Below are 17,882 nucleotides of genomic sequence, written 5' to 3'. Positions count from 1 at the left end.
AAAATTACCTTTCCTTAGTATTCTCTAATGATGGTTCAAAATGCTCTCATTCCATCATGATGCTCTGCTGTGTTTTGTTTTTTTTTTTAACTTTTCTATTACTAATCAAAATAATATGAAAATAATGCATGGTAACAATAACTTTTGACCATTCCCATGGGCAAGAAGCAGCCATTATTTTAAATAAGTATAGTAAGAAAATATCTTTTTTCCCCCAAATTTCTTTCTCATATGTTTGAAACTCCCAGTGACTTGTAAGAGTCTTGTGTGTGTGTATACATTATACACATATATACATATATATAAAACATATATATATACACACACACACATAAACACGTATACACATATATACACACAAATACACATATATTTGTGGGAAACAGATGCCTAAGTGTGTTATTACTGCTTTCCTGTTATCTTTTTTATCCCTTCAGTATTTATCTGGGTATATTATTTCTACTTGTAGCCTGCTAGACATGGAGGATCATTTAACCCTCTTCCGTTACTTCATATATGGCTAGCTTTATATTCAGCAGGGTTGTGTTCCATGTTGTAGATAAAGATAAAGATTTATTGGATCACAGATTTAAAGTTGAAAGGCATCTCAAAGGCCACCTAATTTAACCCCCTTATTTTACAGATGAGTCAGGTGAGGCCCAGAGTTCATCTGATTAGCCCAAGGTAGTAAACGATCAAACATTTGAACACAAGTCGGATGATTCCAAGTTCAGAGCTTTCCACAACCAAAAAACAGAAATTTAAGTACAAATCTTATGACTTGTACCCCAGAATTTAATTAGAAGCAGTATAATCTCCTTAGTTTTAGGGACCTTCTCAGGAACTGGTTTTAAAATGAATTTCCATCCTGTTTAGTCAAGCTCAAATGAATAGAATAATAGTTTACTGACTTAAACAAGAAAATAAGGTGGAGATAAGCGACAACTGAGATCTGAAGAGAAGAACAAAATGATTAAAAAGTGGGTAGAGCTTTGGAGTAAAAACACACAAATCAGCGGGGAAACTCCAGGGAATGAGAGAGGAGGGTGTAAAAAAGGGGTAGAAGGAATTAGGAACAGCTGAGAGCAAAAGAGAGCTAAGCGGTGGAAAGTTTTAAAAACAATAAACGATAAAGAAACAAAAACAATGTCTACAGGTGACAACACGTATGGATATGTTACATAGACTTGGGTAAATAAAAGTGCTAGAAGTTATCAAAGTTAATGGTAATGGGAAGAAAAAGATTTAGCAGTCAGAATATTAAAGTGGCGTATGCTGAAATGCTCTTATGCTGCATTAATTAAATAATTTGTTATATATAATAATATATTATTTATATAAGGTTAGGCTAATTAATTGAATAACAAATTAAATTAATGAAAAAGAAAGCTTGGCATTAAAGTCTAAGAGAAAGGAGGATGAAGCTAGAATGGAAAAAAGGTCACACAAAAAACATCAGTACCACATTTTAGGGGCAGGACATAGAACTAGAGTCTGAGACACAAATTTTTTAAAAAGTGAAGAAAGTAGCGTGAAGACTAAAAGAGAAAGCAAGGGAAAAGTTAAAGATCTATATCAGCACTTGCTGCTAAGGACTAAGAAAGAATCCTACATGGCTGAAAGCTACCACTGACCAACAGATCAACAAGCATTTATTAAGCACCTACTAGGTGCCAGGGCAAGTTTCATAATGGGCAAGAAGGGGAACAAATAAAAGAACAGCCACAGAAAACGTAAGCACCCCTTTGCAGAGGTGGAAGGCCCTTAGGTATGGTACACTGCACATATTTCAGACTTTTCAATGTATTGACCAATTCTGAACAAAGCCTTCTCTGGGAGGAGGGAAATTTGAAAAGAAAAGAAAATATGATCAATATACAGCAGCTATTCCAGAGAACTGTCAGAAGGAAAGAGGGGAAACTTAGGGGTACTAAAGTAGGAAGGAGGTTTTTGGAGCCAAAATTAGAAGGACTGAAATCAGGAAAGCCTGTGGCCTGGGCTGGGAAGGGATGGAATATTATTAACAAGTGTAAATAAGAAGAGATTGACAACTTAAAGCCTTTGATTTCTTTACCCTTGGAATATATCCTTGATATATCTCCACCTCCACACTAGTCCTTAATTCTTTCTCCTATCCTAAACCCCACCAGCAACAACTGTCCTTAAGGAACCACCCACATCTCCTATTCTTCTTCAACCACCCCCATGCCCCCAAAAGTGGAGGCTTAATGGATAGTTTATCCAAACTGTAATGGTTTCTCCCAGGGGCCAATATTATGAGATATTAGATTGGAGCCAAAAGTTGAACACAGACTGGTTTTCAGTGTGGACTATTAACAAATAGGTGTCAGTCATTAAAAGGACCATGCCAATTCTATAATTAAATCATGATACTGTATAATACAGAAGGTTGCAGCGTCTGGATAGGGACAGCTGTGAAGTCCTGTGCTCTTTATTAATATACTTGGCATGCACAGTATGTGCATCTCTAACTATTAGTGATCTCAAACATCATACTTCCCATATTTTGTGACATTGGATATTTCATACTGGGGGAAAACACCTTAAAAAGTGCTTCGTTAGATGCTTCTAGAAATACATTTCTAGATCAACAGAAAGTGAAAAAGCTGATAATTCAAAGCAACTCCTTTCTCCACTATTTCTCAAAGAACCATATAATTGAGTTTAATGTTAGAGACTCTTATCTGTAGTTCTGTTTCTCAGCAGATCACTAGATGCTCCCAAGGCTGCCAAGCTCAGCCACATGGACCTTTTACTGGACTTTTAAAGTACTGCCCAAGTATGGACTGATGCCTTAGACTGGGGTTCTTAAAATGAAACATAAAGAGGTTAAGTGACTTGCCCAAGGTCACAAATGTTGTAAATGGAAGAGCTAAAATTTGAGCCCTGGACTGCTGATTCCAAACCCAGTATTCTTTACACTACCTTAGAACTGAAGGAAAAATTATTATAAACCCAAAAGTCAGGTGTGGTGAGTTTAGATTAATCACACATATCAATTCTAACCCATCTCCTCTTGCTCAAGCAACCAAGAATGTCAATTTCAAACAGAAATTATTTTTTATCATACAAGAAAACCTGAAAAGACCACACTACCCTTTGAATTTTAAAAGCCATCAATACATTAAATATAATTCCCACCTAGAGAAAAGACATCGTGAATGGGTTGCTTGTGTTTTTACCTAATGGTAAACCTTCTTAGTTACTTGGCCTCTTTTAAATATTTTAGCATGACTAGCCTAGGTAGTATTTGCTTCAAAACTGAACAAGGATCATTTATCATAGTAAGATGTTTATGAAACATTGCTCTCTTGAGTCTTGTACAAAAGGTTATCTTAAGTTTATCCTTCACCAGAGATACATCATGCCAAATAGGGACCTTGTAAAATTAAGAGTGTCTCTTACTCTTTATTAAATCATATATAGCTCTACCAATTAATTAATTGTATCTTAAAACATAAAGTGTGAATTAGTCATTTGGTCTTTTCAAAGATGGCAAATTTCCCACTTAATAATACATAACTGTAATTCTTGCACGTTGCTGGTAGTGTTACAGTTTTGGTACCGAGAAAGGACAATAAAATGTAATTCCCAGTTCCCATTCACGCTTCTCTGGCCAATGCTCTGAAAATGGCTCCGGGGTTTATTATGAAAAGTTAGGCAGAGAGGCCCACAAGTCCCATTCAGGCTGGGGTCTGATTTTTCCTGAAGGCGAAGTGCCACTAAGCATTGCAGTGCTAAGCAACTCCAGAGGAAATCACGACTCTAGACCTCCTTTTACAAGTCAAATGAGGGAGAAACATTCTGTGAATGAACAGCAAACAAGAGCTCCTTGAAACAAGAGCAGGCTTCTTTTTCTTTTTCTTTTTCTTTTTTTTAAGGAAAGTATGAATGGGTGATTCAAGCAAAAAAGCATTTGGTTTGGCAAACTAAAAACTCCAAGAAAGCCCAGTTTTGTTCAATGAATGTCAGATTTCATGTGTGTTTTCTATCTCCCGCTCGCCGCCCCCAGTTCTGTCTTCCTAACCATTCTGGAGAAAGGCTTTATGAAAGACTTTTGTTTGTCCTTTTTTAAGACTAAAATATGCCACTTTTACTACTCAGGGATTTCGTTTTTACAAAACAAAGGGCAGCGCAGACTTACCTTTAACAGATGCAGAGTAGGAGGAGATGAAGCAAAGGAAAAGGACAGCCAGAAGAATCATCCTTGACTCGGGTCGGGTCCAGTCCACAGCAGCGCATGGAGCTCGGGGCAGGCCGGCCTGCACCCACCAGGAGGCTGCTCTGATTGCAGCGGAGCAGGAGAAAAACCTCAGCACCTGTGACAATCAGGTTTATCTGCAGGCAAAGGGCAGATTCCAAATTCCATCCTCAGGGCCTAAGTTCAATAAAGCACTTTCCATTAATCATTAAGCTCAGGGGTTTACAGATTTTACCCCCTTTTTACTGTTTCACTTCTTTCACCTTTCATTTTGGGAAATCAGGCCAGAGCAGCCTTGCTCTCGAGCAGGGATCCTTCACTTTTTTGGTCTCCCAGACTCCTTTGGAAGCCCATGGTCCCCTTTCAGAATTATATACTGAAGTGAATAAAATAACATAGTATTACAAAGTCAGTCGGTCAGTCAATAAGCTTTTATTAAGCACTTACTATGTGTCAGGCACCTACTAAACACTAGGAATACAAAGAAAGAGGCAAAAGATTGTCCTTTCTCTCAAGGATCTTACATCCTAATGGGGGAGACAATAGGCAAATGCCTGAACAACACATATATACACGTATGTGTATATGTATACATAATATATATCCACATATATGTCCACACACATACATATATACACACGTATATATTTGAGATAAATTGGAAATAATAATAAACCCAGGGAAGGCACTATTAGCATTAAGGGGGAGCAATGAAGGCTTCTTATAAAAAGGAGGGATTTCAGCTGAGCCTTGAAGGGAAACAAGAGGCAGAGATGAAGAGGAGAGAGTTCCAGGTGTGGGGACTAGCCAGTGAAAATTCTCACAAACCAATTATATTGAAATACAGTTATCAAAAAAAATATATATATATATATATACAGATATAAATGTATACATATATTTAAAAAGTCATAGATCCCAGTGCCTCCTGAACTCTCTTTCTGGCAGTTAGTGTACACGGGAATACCAACAATGACCATTTGTCCCTAAGGCTGAATGAAGTAAGTTACCTAGGTAACATGCCTAGGGTTTTGGGAATCTCCAGCATGACTTTTACCACCCTAAGCTAGGCCAGGTAGCCTAGCATATGTTTTGCTAAGTCCCAGGGTAGAGCAAAACTATGCACTTCCCTCTCCCTCCTTCTCCTTCCTCCCCCCTCTAATGACCTGTCATTCATCTCTCTTCTACCCATCATTCGATTCTCAGCTTGGATCTCCTCTTGAAGACTTCTTGATCTTTGGGGCCCCATCCCTGTTAGAAGTGAACTATCCCTCTAATGAAATTCCATAGTACTTTGCTGGCATCTCTCTTAGGATCCTTAAATTCTGTTCTTCTATTGATTTAAAATGATTTGCACCCTTGCTTTCCTCTACCATTCCTCTTAGATTTTTCACCTACCTTTATAACCTTTCTAGGATCTTTCACATAGCAAGCGCCCAATAAATGTTTATTAGATGAATAAATGAATGGAGAGAGGACTGACATCAACACAAAGACCCAACCCAAAGCATAGTGCCTGGACCCTGGCCTACTCAGTCATAGGTGACTGAAACTAAAAAAAGTTCTAAGAAAAGACTATTAAAATGTTTTGGTTTAAGTTTCCAATAAGCAAGAGGAACCAAAGGATTACTCAGAGTTCCCTAAGTTAAAAACAGGAGAGAAAAAATGAAAATGTATATAAATATATATATATATATATATGCACATGTGTCTATCTATCGATCTATCTATCAATCTATCTATATTCAGATTTAAAGAGAGATCTTCATTAGCTACTTTTGTCCCTTTTTCCAGAATCTCAGTCTTGAAATGAGAGGGGTCTCCCTATCAATCAGTCACCCCAGACACCATCTTGAGCTCTGACCAGTGGATGCCCAGAATAATCTGGACAAAGGGTGGCATAGAATTATCTCATAGAACAAGAATATGAACATAACCATCTTCACATGGATTATATAAAAGACAATTGTTTGTCTTTAGCACTCCTACTCAGACTAGAAAATTTGCTCTCTAAGTTTTACATACAACTTGTAGAGGTAGATGCCAAGTACAAACAAACCATTGCTGGTCTGATTGCTCTGAAATGTCCTAAGGTCAATGGGGTTAAGTAAAAAGGCCAAACCTTCAAAAATAACGTTCCTATTGAAACACCAGTAATAAAACTTGTTTTCCCCAAGAAACAGCTTGACAGGGGAGAAACAGCTAACCTCGGCACCAGGAAAACCTGAGTTAAAGCGCCATCTTGGACTCTTGGTGGCTATATGACCCTGGGCAAGTCACTTAAGCTCTAACTGCCATGTACAACTCTCTTACAATCAATTGCAGAGAAAGTGTTGACTTGCACTGGTAGAGGGAGCTTCCTCATTTGGGAGAAAACACAGATTCAGACCCTATCCTTTCCCCAAATGACTATGGCCTGCTGGTTGTTAAATTTGACCACATTTTTATGATGAGGTTATTTCAGATTCTTGAATTACTTAACACTAAGCTAGGTACTAGACATTCTAGGGGCATAGGACTTTATAAACTGGTTTCACTTATTGAAAACCCTCAAATCCTTCACTGACTCTCTATCTCAATAGCGCTATAATTTACTTCACGGTTAGAGTATGTGGTATAGAATACGTGTCCCTCTGGTTAAAGTACTCTCACTTGTCATGCATTTTCCAGAGTCCAACAAATAAAGGGCATATCCTTATTGCCTAATCAAACTAATGATGTGTCTTTTGAACATTTGCTCTTCAATAAAAGATTCCCATTAGTCATTCCACTGAATGGAGAGGTGTTTCAAAATGGATATGAGAATCTTCTCAATGGCTATTTTTGATGAAAATAAATGTTGTAGTCACCTATCTTGGATTTACAAAGAGGTTGGGTAAGGTGTTTTTTTTGTTGTTGTTGTTGTTTTTGTTTTTTGCTTTTGTTTTTTGAGTCCACAAGAAAAATCCAATGATAAAATAAGAATAAAAAATTGGGGGCTTCCCTAATCAGACAGTCCAGTGTGCTGTGATCTCAGATGAAGTTAATTAAACTGGTTTAAATATCTAACTCTAAATAAGCCTTCTTGGCCAATAAGCCCCCTTCAGGATTCTTTATAAATGCCTGCATAAATTCCACATCAAAATTTAAGAAAAATGTTCTATATCTGATGAAATCATAGAGACAAATGCTAGCATGGGAGTTTTTTTCTTCTTTCCCCAGTTTAAAAAAAAAAAGTATAAAGTTTTTGCTTGCTTAGCAATATTCCTGTCATAAGGAGTCCTTATAGATCTGGGCTATGTGACAAGGGGGGGCCATTCCATTAGTGAGGTCAAAATCAATCAAAAGGCAAAATAATCTCAAAGCAGAAATTAAGGAGCAGGGGACCAGAGATAGCGTTTTGTCTGCCACTGAATTAAAATGCTAGGAAATACAGAGTGGGGACTGTGAGAAATGAGAATCAGGGATAGCGTGCCAGAAGGGATGATAAATTTAAGAAATGAACAATTAAACATATGCTGCTGCTCTATTGATAGACACAGAATTGGACAGCCTCATGAAAGTACATGGGCCTGGGTAATATACTTCCTGGGAAACTGAACTGGCACATAGTTCAGAAAGGAATAGTGGAAGGCAGTCAGGTCTCATCCAGCTGGCTCTGGCCCATATCCTTAGAGTTATCACTGAAGTGGTACCAATGACCCAGACTTGTGTGAGACATTTATTTCTATGTGAAGTCAAGCACAGCGTTTCTCTATTGAGCAACTCTTGAAGATGGGAGGGGCTGATCACCCCCCCTCGGAAGTGATAGATCACCCAGGCATAGCTTGGCAGAGTGTTTGCCCAATGCCCAGGTGCAATAACCTAGACTTTCATTATCCCCAAACTGCAAGTTAATTTTTTTCAATTACAAAAGGAGCAGTATTTATTTCAAGTTAAACTCACTCCCCAGCTTATCATCCTTTCCAGGAGTTCAGTGTTCCCAGAGAGACACATAATAAATCTTGTACAATGCCGTTATACCTGGGGATATAGGAATCTCCCCAAGTTCACTGGTCCATGCAAGTATGATGTTAAGTGCCCAGAAAAGCATGAAATCAGATCAATCTTCCTTTCACAGTGAAGTTTCTTTTAAAAAAGCTGTCTGTGAATAGTCCTACCACCCCCTTGTTTAATTCCTTGAAATCTGGCTCTTGCCCTTAGCGTTCTACTGAAATTATTCCCTCAAAGGTCACCAAGGAGCTTCTAACAGACAAAAATCCAAAGACATGCTTTCCAGTCCTCATCCTTCTTAACATCTCTGCAGCACCCCCAGTTACTCTGAGCCAGAAACACTGGCCTCCTTGAGGTTCCTTGAATAAGCAATTTCATCTCCTAACTCTGGGCACCTTCACCGGCTGTCTCCCGAACCTGGAACTCCCTTCTTCCTCATCTTTCCCTCTCGGTGTCGTTCGAGTCCCAGCTAAAATCCTACCTTCTACGAGAAACCATCCCCCATCCCCTCAATGGTAGCGCTTTCCCTCCATGGATTGTCTGCATGTTGTCTCTCCCCTTAGACTGGGAACTTCTCGACCATAAGGAGAGTCTTTTGCCTTTCTCTGCCACCCAGTGCTCAGCACTGTGGAGAGTACACGTAGGCATCAAATAAATGCTTGCTGACTGACTGGTGATTAGTCCTTTTCTCCTCTTTTGACTTCTGAAATACCCTACTCGGCTGGTTCTCTACCTGCCTCTACAATTACTCCTCCTCACAGAATGTCAAAGCAGCAAGATCCCTTAGAGATCTACTCAAGCCCCTCATTTTACAGAGAAGGAAACTAAGATTCAGAAAAGGAAAGTAATTTCTCCAAGGTCATCTTTGGAAGAGCTGGGGCATGAACTCAAGTCTTTTGACTCTAAATCCTGGGTTCTTAATCTAGAGTCCATGGATTCCAAGGGTCTGTGGATAGATTTCAGTAGGTCTGTGAGGCTAGATGGGAAAAATTACAAATTTATTTCAATATAGTTGGTTCCCTTTGTAATCTTATGTTGCTGTTGTTGGGCTTTTTTTTTTTTTTTTTAGGCAATTGGCATTAAATGACTTGCCCAGGGTCACATATAATAAGTGTCTGAGGCTAGATTTGAACTCAGGTCCTTCTGACTCCAGTGCCGGTGCCCTCTTCACCACATCATCTAGCTGCCCCTCTATGTATTTTATTATATGCATTTAAAACATTACTCTGAGAAGGGGTCTATGGCCTTCACCACATTGCCAGAAAGTTCATGACATAAAAAGGTTCAGAACTCCTATGTCCCATCTCCATTCTGCTATGCTATGCTGTTTCTCTCTCCTTTGCTGGTCCCTCTTCTTCCTTTTCTTGACCCCTTAGGTGGGCATTCACCATTGCTTTACCTTCAGCTCTCTCCTCTTCTCTTTGCACTTTCTGCCTTAGCAAACTCATTTGGTCCCCTGGACTCAACTATCAACTCAATGTAGATAACCACATCTTCATGGCCAGCTCTAGTCCCTTTCCAGTGCTTTAGACTCACATCTCCAAACATCTAGGGGCCATCTCTACCTAGATGTACTACTGGCACCTCAAATTCAACACATACCAGAGGGGAGAGATCTCTGATCTTAGGATCAGAAGACCTGAGTTTGAATCCTAACCTGGCCACTTACTATCCCTGTGACCTCAAGTCACTTTACCACCCCCCCCATCCCCTCATTTTCTTCATCTATAAAACGAGCGGTTGAACAAGGTGATCTTTAAGGTCCTTTCAGTCTCTAAAACCCATGAGGTCCAAAACCAAGATCATTATCTTTCTGAAAAACTGTTCCTCTTGATTTCACTGTTGGTTGGCAGTACCATCACTCACTTCATCTTCCATGTTTGAAGCCTGGTGTTATCTTTGATTTTTTTCTATCTCTCACTTCTCATACCGAAACAGTTCCCAAAACCAGTTTATTTTTTCATCCACTCCTCCAATCTCACTACCTCCACCTTAGTCCAGGCCCTTAAGGACATCTGTCTGGATTCTTAGCATTCTAACATATCTTTGCCTCTCCAAACTTTCCTTACTCCAATCCACCCACTGGCACATTTGTCTAGGCCATGTAGAGATTGCTTATATCCCTCTTCTGCACAAACCCAATGCCAACCAAGGAAAACTCAGACTCCTTCTTTTACTCCCTTTCACATGCTCTGCTCTGGTCCAGAGGTTCTTAACCTTTTTTTGTGTATTATACCGCCAAAGAGGGCAGTCTGGTAAGACTATGAACCCCTTCTCAGAATAATGTTTTTAAATGCATAAAGTACATAAGATTACAAAGGAAATCAATTATGTTGAAAAAGTTATCCAAATGTTAAGAAAGCAAATGACTGAAGAAATTGTGGTATATGATTGTGATGGAATACTACAGTGCTATAAGAAATGATGAGCTCAGTGATCTTAGAAAAACATGGATAGACTTGCATGAAATAATGAAGACTGAAATGAGTAGAACCAAGAGAATATTGTATACAGTAACAGCAATATTGTTTTAAGAATGACCTTGAGGGCCAGCAAGGTGGCACAGTGATAGAGCACCAGCCCTGAAATCAGGAGGACCTTAGTTCAAATCCGGCCTCAGACCAAACACTTGACACTTACTAGCTGTGTGACCCTGGGCAAGTCACTTAACCCCAATTGCCTAAAAAAAAAAAAAGGATGACCTTGAGTGAATGAGTCATTTTGATTATTATAAGTACCCAAATTAACCATAAAGGACATTTAAAGAAAGATGCTATCTGCATCCGGAGAAAGAACTGATAAACAGAAGTATGTCTAGAATAATTTTACATATATATACCTATTTGTGTTTAAAGGTGGCTACCATCTTAGGGGAGAGGGAAGTAAAAAAGGAAAAAAAGAAATCTACATGATAACTTTGTTGTATATTTAAAAGGAATGGCACCCTTGACCCAGCAATAGCACTTCTAGGGCTGTATCCCAAACAGATCATAAAAATGGGAAAAGGACCCACATGTACAAAAATATTTATAGCAGCTCTTTTTGTGGTGGCAAAGAATTGGAAACTGAGAGGATGCCCATCAGTTGGGGAATGGCTGAGCAAGTTGTGGTATATGAATGTAATGGAATACTACTGTGCTATAAGAAATGATGAACAGGAAGAATTCAGAAAAAACTGGAGAGACTTGTGTATGGTCTGATGTTGAGTGAAGTGAGCAGAACCAGGAGAATGTTGTACACAGTAACAGCCACATTGTGTGATGACTAATATTGATAAATTTAACCCTTCCCAGCAATACTAGGATCTAAGACATCTCCAAAGGCCTCATGATGGAAAATGCTATCCACATCCAAAGAAAGAACTATGGAGTTTGAATGCAGATCAAAGCATACTATTTGCTATTTTTTTTCTTCTGTTGTGTTTTGTTTCCTCTTTCTGGTGGTTCCTCCTATTGGTTCTAATTCTTACTTACAACATCACTAATGTGAAAATATGTTTAATAGGAATGTATATGTATAGCCTATATCAGATTGCACGTCTGATCTAGGGGAGGAAAGTGAGGAGGGAGGGGGAGAAAAATTTGAAACTCAAAAGTTTACGGAAGTGATTGTTGATAAATCAAAATAATTAATTTTTAAAAAAGGAATGGCAAATTATACATAGTAGATTTGCAGTTTCATGGGCAATCATATTTTATTGTACAATGTTATATAAATTATTTTTTATTTCATAAGTTAATAAATTTTAAAAAAAGAAAGCAAATTTACAGACCCCAGGTTAAGAAGCCATGCTCTAGTTAAACTTGAGTACTCACTATCCTTCATACACAGTCTATCTCTCCTGTCCTATTTCTACTTTTTTTTCACCCTGTTGGCTACACTCTGAGTGACCTCTCCCCTTTCCCCTCCCCCAACATGCCCATGGAAATCCTACCCAGCCTTTAAAAGCTAAAATGCTACTTCATTCTATAACAAACTCAGATTCTACCTGCTTCAATAATTAACACTTTTGAAGTTGGGAAAGAGATCCATTTAAAAAAAATGATTAAGCCTTTACTATGTGCCAGTCACCATGCTAAGTGCTGACAGTACAAATAAAAGCAAAGGCGACATTCCCTGCCTCCCTCATGGAACTTAACACTCTAACAGGAAGTGACAACACCTCCAAGGGCAGTGGTGGCCAGAAAGGATTGTTATGGACAAGGTAGTCACCCAGAATGGTTACTGGAGACTTGGGCCTATTGACTGATCTGTAGGAATGGTGGTGTTGCTTTGATTGCTCTTCTCAGAGCTCGAAAGGGGCTGGGGCGTGGGGCAGAAATTCTGGTATCAAGGCCCAGTACGGCCAGGAAGTGACAGTGATGGTCCTGAGACTAGGCAAGATGTGGTGAAATGCTCACCAAACAAAGTGCAGGGTCACAGGGCTGGGGCCTTTAGTTTCCGGAAGAATTGAAGACTAGAGTGCAAGAGGTTGAAGGCAGCCAGGAAGAGGGCACCAACAAGCTTCACTGGCAGGCCCCTTAATAGATTTTTTTTTACTTTAATAGACATTTTTGTGGTAAAAAATTGTTCTAAGGTAAAAATGAAAAATACACAGACCTTCCTGACTTTTTCAACAGAAAGACCTTAGAAAAATCTGGGGGCTCATTTAATTCTGTTCACATAAATTCAAAAGCAAATACATGGTAAGAACCTCACTGCAATGAGATTCCCTTTCGTATTATCTAGGGCTGAAGAGTGTCTCTTAGACTACCAGGGTATAGAGGGTTTTATAAACAGCTAGTGAAATATCTAAAGATGGCTGACTCATTCTATAGTACATTTTTCCTTCTGTTCTTATCACTAAAGGTTGGCAGGAATAAGGTGTTTTGCTAGATTGAAAGATTAATGAATTTTGGCCCATTAAAAGCACTAACTTTGGACAGGAATATATCACAACCCCAGAAATGGATCAAGAAAACCAGGTGTATGATACCAAGTTGGGATAAGGGAAGCAGGGAAGCATACAGAATGTGGAATCAAGCTTTCTACCACATTGTTCTGATGAAGTTGAATATGATCTTAAATTTAAAATATGCAAGGATAGCTCACTTCTTGCAACAAGTATTCCTCAAAAGGTTTATATTGCATTTTTTGTCAATCAAAATCCTATTTTCAATACTGTGAAGGAATTTTGTGTTTAAAGTCAGTCAGGTTCTCACAATGGTTTTTTGTGACTGTCACTGAGGTGGGCAGCTGCAGGAAGGCAGTCTGGACAGTGTCCCCTACACTTACAGCTGCCGGACTCCATCTTCTCGGTCCTCTTAAGCTGCCTGGTGAAGAAAAGCAAGAACAGGGAGACTCTTGCTGCACCGGTAACAAAAGATGCTGAGTCCCAGTTACTACAAGATTGGAATCTATAAGGTCTCCAACATTAAATTCTTGCTTTCCCAAAATACAGCTACTATATAAGCAAGTAGTTCTCAAAAGAACAATTGCAAACTATTAATAACCACATGAAAGATTTCTCCATACCACTGAGAAGAAAAATGCAAATTAAAACAACTCTGAGCTTTTTACCTTATAACCAGCAGATTGGCAAAGATCACACAAAATGGAAACAGTGTTGGAGGAGATGTGGAAAGATAGGCACACTAATACACTGTTGGTGGAGCTATGAATTTGTCTAATTGTTGTGGAAAATGTTTTAGAATTCTCCCCCAAAAGTCACTAAAATATCTACTCCTTGACTCAGAGATCCTACTGCTAGGCATATTACCTCAAGGAGGACCAAGACAGTGTGATAGGATCAATATCTAGCAGGGTTCCCCCTACCTGGCACATAGTAGGTGCTTAATTAATGTTTCTTGATCAGTTGGGTAATAGCTAAACAAATTACGATAGATGAATGTAATTATTAGACTATATGCAAAAAAAATGATGAATGTAAAGGATTCAGAGAAATGTGGGAAGGCATAAACTGATGCAAAATAAAGTAAGCAGAACTAAGAAAGCAATATAACAATGAATATGAGAATGTAATAGCAGAGAACAGTAAAACAAAACTAAACGTTTTCTAATTCGGACACAAAATGGTGAAGCTTATGAACAGGTAGACGACAGACAGATAGACACCTCTAAAGACAGAACTTTAAAAACAACACTATGTGTCAGATACTGTGCTAAGTACTGGGGTTACAAAAATAAGGAAATCAGATAGTCCTCACTCTCTGTGAGCTCATGGGGAGTGGGTGCGGTAAAGGAGGAGAGTGCTTGGCAGTTGGTAGGGAGGTGATTACAAGTCCAGAGAATGAGTTGAGCCAGGAGTGAAGCAAGCAGCATGCTTAGGGTCTCTCAGAAATGTAAATCCCCATTGGGAACTCACTAATCAGGAAAGCAGACTTCAAGGGACAACCTGTAAAGACACAGAGAAGGAAAACAGAACAATATAATGTTGTATAGACATAAATGTCATGCCTAGTGTATCCCCAAAAGGGGTCAACAAGGTATGTTCTGGAAAGGTACTCAGTGTATAAAACAAGGTACAGGGTTGCTATTTATTTCTTCCACCACAAAAGAAATACCTAAAACACAAAATACTCATAAGCATGTTTTAACTCCCATTGTTCTCTCCTAGGAGGTTAATACTTAAAATGCCAAAAGATGAATTATTTGGGGGGACTGCTGGTCAGCCAGCTCACCTTCACCTTGACTCTCTACTTCTGAAGCAACTCCCTGAACATCTATATCTTCTGGCATGACCTGGGATTATCCTCCCTCCAATGTTCATCCTGTCCTCCATGAGGACTTTAGTTGCTACTGGGAGCATTATCTGAATCTCCCAATGACCCCAGACCTCTTGAGTCTAGGAGGTATTGGCCAAGGCTGGAAATGTCCATCTTGGAATTGTTCTTCAGTCACCTGCACTAAGGGAAAGAAACACAGAGTAGAAGAGGCAGCCAGGGCCTTCAGAATCAGGCTCAGGCCCATTTAGACAAGCATATGCTCTGGCTGCCAAGAATGAGTGACCAGGGTCGGGGGAGGTGGTGGAGGAGGAAAGGCAGTAAGTCCAAGAGAGAGCTGAGCTCCAAACCACATATTTAGAAGTGAGGAATAATGGGGCAGCTAGGTGGTGCAGTGGATAGAGTACCGGCCCTGAATTCAGGAGGACCTGAGTTCAAATCCGACCTCAGACACATAACACTTACTAGCTGTGTAACCCTAGGCAAGTCACTTAACCCCATTGCCTAGCCAAAAAAAAAAAAGAAAAAAAAAGAAAGAGTGAGGAATAAGAGTGTGAGAGTGGATGCTGTTTGTCGCTTAAAGTGTACTGATTGAGTAGCTCTTGTTGCTTCATGGCCAGCCCACTGACATAGCCCTCTGCCACAGGAAGCAGATAGAGGTGGCATGTGGGGACCAACCAGAAGCCTCTGGTTGCCTCTGTCTTGTCAAAGGATTCAATAGAATGGGCCAGAGCAAAGGTATATACAACCAGAAGGGACTCCAAGGACAGCAGATGTGGCCCCAGAAGAGTCCTAGATGCAAGCATGCTTCCTAGAAAGGATGGTCACTTGCACCCATAAAATGAGGATGATACTGCTGCTGAGAATAATACTGCTGAATGAGCTGTGAAGTCATAGTAATTAGGTTCAAATCCAGACCTGAATTCTTATGACCTGTGTGGCCTTGGAAAGGGCACTTAACCTCCCCAGGCCTCAGTTTCCTCATTTATAAAATGAGAGGGTTAAACAGGAAGACCTCTGAGGTCCCTTTCCATTCGAGATCTATGATGCTATGATCCAACCTCCTAGGGACATTGGGAGCATCAAATTTATTTAATGTATAGAAAGCACTTTGTGACAATATATAAATGCAAGTTATGAAAAGAGAAGGAAAAAACAAAATCTCGACAAGAATAATTTAATGAATCCATCAATAAACACTTAAGCACCTGTCATTTGCTAGACGCTGTGCTAGGCCTGGAGATGTAAAGACAAAAGCAAAACAGAGACAGAAAAAGGGTGTCTGATTTTGGAAAGGAATACACAGTTCTCTATAAACTAGATCCCACTTGGGCACTAGAACCTATCAGTTTTCTTCATGTAACTGAGCAGCTGTCAAAGGGAAACAGCTTTGGGGCACTACAATTCCAGCCTAAATTCAGTGACCTAGATGTGAAGGGCTGAGGATCTGATTACTAATCCTTGTTCAGCATTCTCTGTGCTGATCAAGGAGGCAGTTGGAAGAAGCAGCCTACTAAGTGACCAGGAGTAAATCCAGGCCTGTGTTGCCACCTACCTACATGCGAAACTACATCACCTCTTCCTTTTTTCCTTTCCTAATTCAGCATACAGTATCTAATAAAATTTACTCCAAATTAAAACACAAAGTCTAAATTCAGAAGATCATGCTATTTCTTACCTGTGGTACAGTTATAAATTTCTGTCAGAATTAAAGACAATAATATAATCAGTCATTCTTGAAATCTTACACAATCACCCAGGGAAAACAAACTCCACCAATAAATAGATAAGCAATATTAACTATAAGAGGAAAGAGTACAAACTATAAATTGCTTAGAAATGATAACCTCTTCAGAACATGGTGTCCCAAAAGTCTTAGTGAAGCTTTAATAACTTAAGACTTGTAGCTTTTTCTTTAAGCTTTATTAAAACTGCAGTAAGGCTTTTGGAACATCCTTTTTAAAAAAACCTGAATATATTATATGCATACATATATAATATGTATATATAATGTATGTATAGACACATATATGTGTGTAAAGAGAAGAGAGGAGAAGAAAAGGGAGAAAGAGAGAGAGTGAAAGAGAGACAGAGAGAGACTCAGACACTTATTAGTTTTGTGACGCTGAGCAAGTCACTGTCTGTCTCAGTCTCCTCATCTATAAAACTGAGGATAATAGCACTTACCTCCTAAGGATGATGTAAGGATAAAATGAGACAGTATTTATAAAGCATTTTGCAAACCTTAAAGTCCGATATATACTAGGTAGCAATTATTAAGTAGCAATTGTAATTATATTAAGTAGCACTTTTTCACAGACAGTCCCTCATGCCTAGAAGTATTTCCTCTTCGTTTCCGCTAATAGAATACCTAGCTTCCCTTAAGACACCCTCAAATGTTACCCCACTAGAAAGCCTATCCTTGTAACCAGTTGCTTGTACCTTCTCTACAAAAATTATTTTGTATCTACATTGTACACATTTCGTATTTAATTTTCATTGTGCATGTTGTTTTTTTCCAACAGAAGGTAACCTTCTTGAGGACAGGAACACTTGCAGATTTTATCATTGTATCCCCAGCATCTCTCACAATACCTGGGATCTAGTCGGAGCCTAATGAATGCTTATTGAATGAGTAGGGCTTCAATAAATGTGGTTGACTGATAAACACATTCATAGATGCCCACTCCTGTGAATGAATGCAGGCATCAGCATAGGACAATAGGGTTTAGAACTGATAGCAGCACTGCTGAGATTTGAACCCAGTTCTTCTAGAGGAAGGAACTCTGTATTTGTACTTAGACCTGGGTACAAATCTTGGCTCTGCTTTCCATGGGTGTGACCTTCCATGTCATTTTTACCTTTTTGGGCTTCAACTTCCTAGTCTGTAAAATGAAGGAGTTTGACCCAATTATTTCTAAGGATCCCTCCAGCTCTAAATCTGATCCTGACTTTAAATCTAGTGT

The 17,882-nt window shown here is 39.2% G+C and overlaps 1 protein-coding gene across 1 annotated transcript in view; it reads right to left on the bottom strand.

The window, feature by feature from the left end:
• MTTP (microsomal triglyceride transfer protein) overlaps positions 1-4,327 on the bottom strand; it is a 64,817-nt gene extending 60,490 nt beyond the window's left edge. The window contains exon 1 of the mRNA XM_027853401.1: positions 4,166-4,327. Within this exon, the coding sequence (XP_027709202.1) occupies positions 4,166-4,226 (61 nt within the window). The 5' untranslated portion in view covers positions 4,227-4,327. The remainder of the gene's footprint in view (positions 1-4,165) is intronic.
• Positions 4,328-17,882: the final 13,555 nt, after the last annotated feature.

This window comes from Vombatus ursinus, unplaced genomic scaffold (genome assembly GCF_900497805.2).
Source record: "Vombatus ursinus unplaced genomic scaffold, bare-nosed wombat genome assembly UNPS02009975.1, whole genome shotgun sequence".
Taxonomy (NCBI): domain Eukaryota; kingdom Metazoa; phylum Chordata; class Mammalia; order Diprotodontia; family Vombatidae; genus Vombatus; species Vombatus ursinus.
This window is presented reverse-complemented; position numbering and strand designations above follow the sequence as displayed.